At 37.1% G+C, this 1,944-nt stretch overlaps 1 protein-coding gene across 1 annotated transcript in view; it reads right to left on the bottom strand.

Annotated features, from left to right (window-relative positions):
* Positions 1–1,003: 1,003 nt before the first annotated feature.
* Positions 1,004–1,944, bottom strand: part of LOC106529744 (oocyte zinc finger protein XlCOF20-like) — a 1,663-nt gene continuing 722 nt past the window's right edge. Inside the window, exon 3 of the mRNA XM_014025237.1 lies at positions 1,004–1,869. Within this exon, the coding sequence (XP_013880691.1) occupies positions 1,183–1,869 (687 nt within the window). The 3' untranslated portion in view covers positions 1,004–1,182. The remainder of the gene's footprint in view (positions 1,870–1,944) is intronic.

Here is a 1,944-nt window from a genome sequence, read left to right as displayed (position 1 = left end):
TAAAGATGAATTATGTCTAAATCTTTGTCCACAAAGATCACAAGGAAATGGTTTGTCTCCTGTGTGGACTCTCATGTGTGTGCTTAAATATGACTTTTGGCTAAATCTTTGTCCACAAAGATCACAAGGAAATGGTTTCTCTCCTGTGTGGACTCTCATGTGTGTGTTTAAAAATGACTTTACGCTAAATCTTTGTCCACAAACATCAGAAGGAAATAGTTTGTCTCCTGTGTGGACTCTCATGTGTGTGTTTAAATTTGCCTATTGGTTAAATCTTTGTCCACAAACATCACAAGGAAATGGTTTGTCTCCTGTGTGGTGTCATAGTCTGTATTCATTCTCCTTGCTTTTCCTAGTGTTTTCTATGTTCCCCAGTGTGTCTCTGCCCAGCTGTTCCTTATTAGTCTGATTGTCACCCCTGTGTTTCTCCTCAGGTGTTTTCTGTTTAGTCATTAGTTTTCTGTGTATTTAAACCCTGTCCTGTCTCAGTCTTATGGTCGGATCATTGTTTTGTNTTAATTTAATTCTGGATATGATGTGAAGTCAAGTTTATTTTATATTTAAACATATAGGTAACATTTTATAACAAATTGAAGGTGAAATAATTACTTTATTATGATATAGAATTTAAATATATGCCTGAGAAACACATAATCTTGCCCCTTTATTAATTATGTTATTTTAAGTCCTCCATAAAACTCCTGTGGGACCTCATGTAGGAGCTGTTTTAATATTTACAGTGAGTCTGATTTCTCTGTTGTGTGGACTCTCGTGTCTGTTTAAATTTGTTTTACGGCTAAATCTTTGTCCACAAAGATCACAAGGAAATGGTCAATCAATCAATCAATCAAACTTTATTTATAAAGCGCTATAATATCAGCCAATGCTGAAACAAAGTGCTGAACACATAAAAATAAAAACTGAATACAAAAACACAATAAAATCACACAGTTAAATAAGTAAAATCAGGTGGTTTGTCACCTGTGTGGACTCTCATGTGTGTTTAAAGATGCCTTTTGGTTAAATCTTTGTTCACAAAGATCACATGGAAATAGTTTGTCTCCTGTGTGGACTCTCATGTGTCTGTTAAAAGATGACTTATGGCTAAATCTTTGTCCACAAACATCACAAGGAAATGGTTTGTCTCGTGTGTGGACTCTCGTGTGTGTTTAAAGATTACTTTCAGCTAAATCTTTGTCCACAAAGATCACAAGGAAATGGTTTCTCTCCTGTGTGGACTCTCATGTGTGTGTTTAAAAATGACTTTACGCTAAATCTTTGTCCACAAAGATCACAAGGAAATGGTTTGTCTCCTGTGTGGACTCTCGTGTGTCTGTCTAAAGATGACTTATGGCTAAATCTTTGTCCACAAAGATCACAAGGAAATGGTTTGTCTCCTGTGTGGACTCTCGTGTGTCTGTCTAAAGATGACTTATGGCTAAATCTTTGTCCACAAAGATCACAAGGAAATGGTTTGTCTCCTGTGTGGACTCTCGTGTGTCTGTCTAAAGATGACTTATGGCTAAATCTTTGTCCACAAAGATCACAAGGAAATGGTTTGTCTCCTGTGTGGACTCTCGTGTGTCTGTCTAAAGATGACTTATGGCTAAATCTTTGTCCACAAAGATCACAAGGAAATGGTTTGTCTCCTGTGTGGACTCTCGTGTGTCTGTCTAAAGATGACTTATGGCTAAATCTTTGCCCACAAACATCACAAGGAAATGGTTGGTCTCCTGTGTGGACTCTCATGTGTCTGTTTAAATTTGACATTTGGCTATATCTTTGTCCACAAACATCACAAGGAAATGGTTTGTCTCCTGTGTGGACTCTCATGTGTCTGTTTAAATTTGACATTTGGCTATATCTTTGTCCACAAACATCACAAGGAAATGGTTTGTCTCCTGTGTGGACTCTCATGTGTGAGTTTAAAGATGACTTTTCACT

The sequence above is a fragment of the Austrofundulus limnaeus genome, unplaced genomic scaffold, assembly GCF_001266775.1.
Source record: "Austrofundulus limnaeus strain Quisiro unplaced genomic scaffold, Austrofundulus_limnaeus-1.0 Scaffold463, whole genome shotgun sequence".
In the NCBI taxonomy this organism is placed as follows: domain Eukaryota; kingdom Metazoa; phylum Chordata; class Actinopteri; order Cyprinodontiformes; family Rivulidae; genus Austrofundulus; species Austrofundulus limnaeus.
This window is presented reverse-complemented; position numbering and strand designations above follow the sequence as displayed.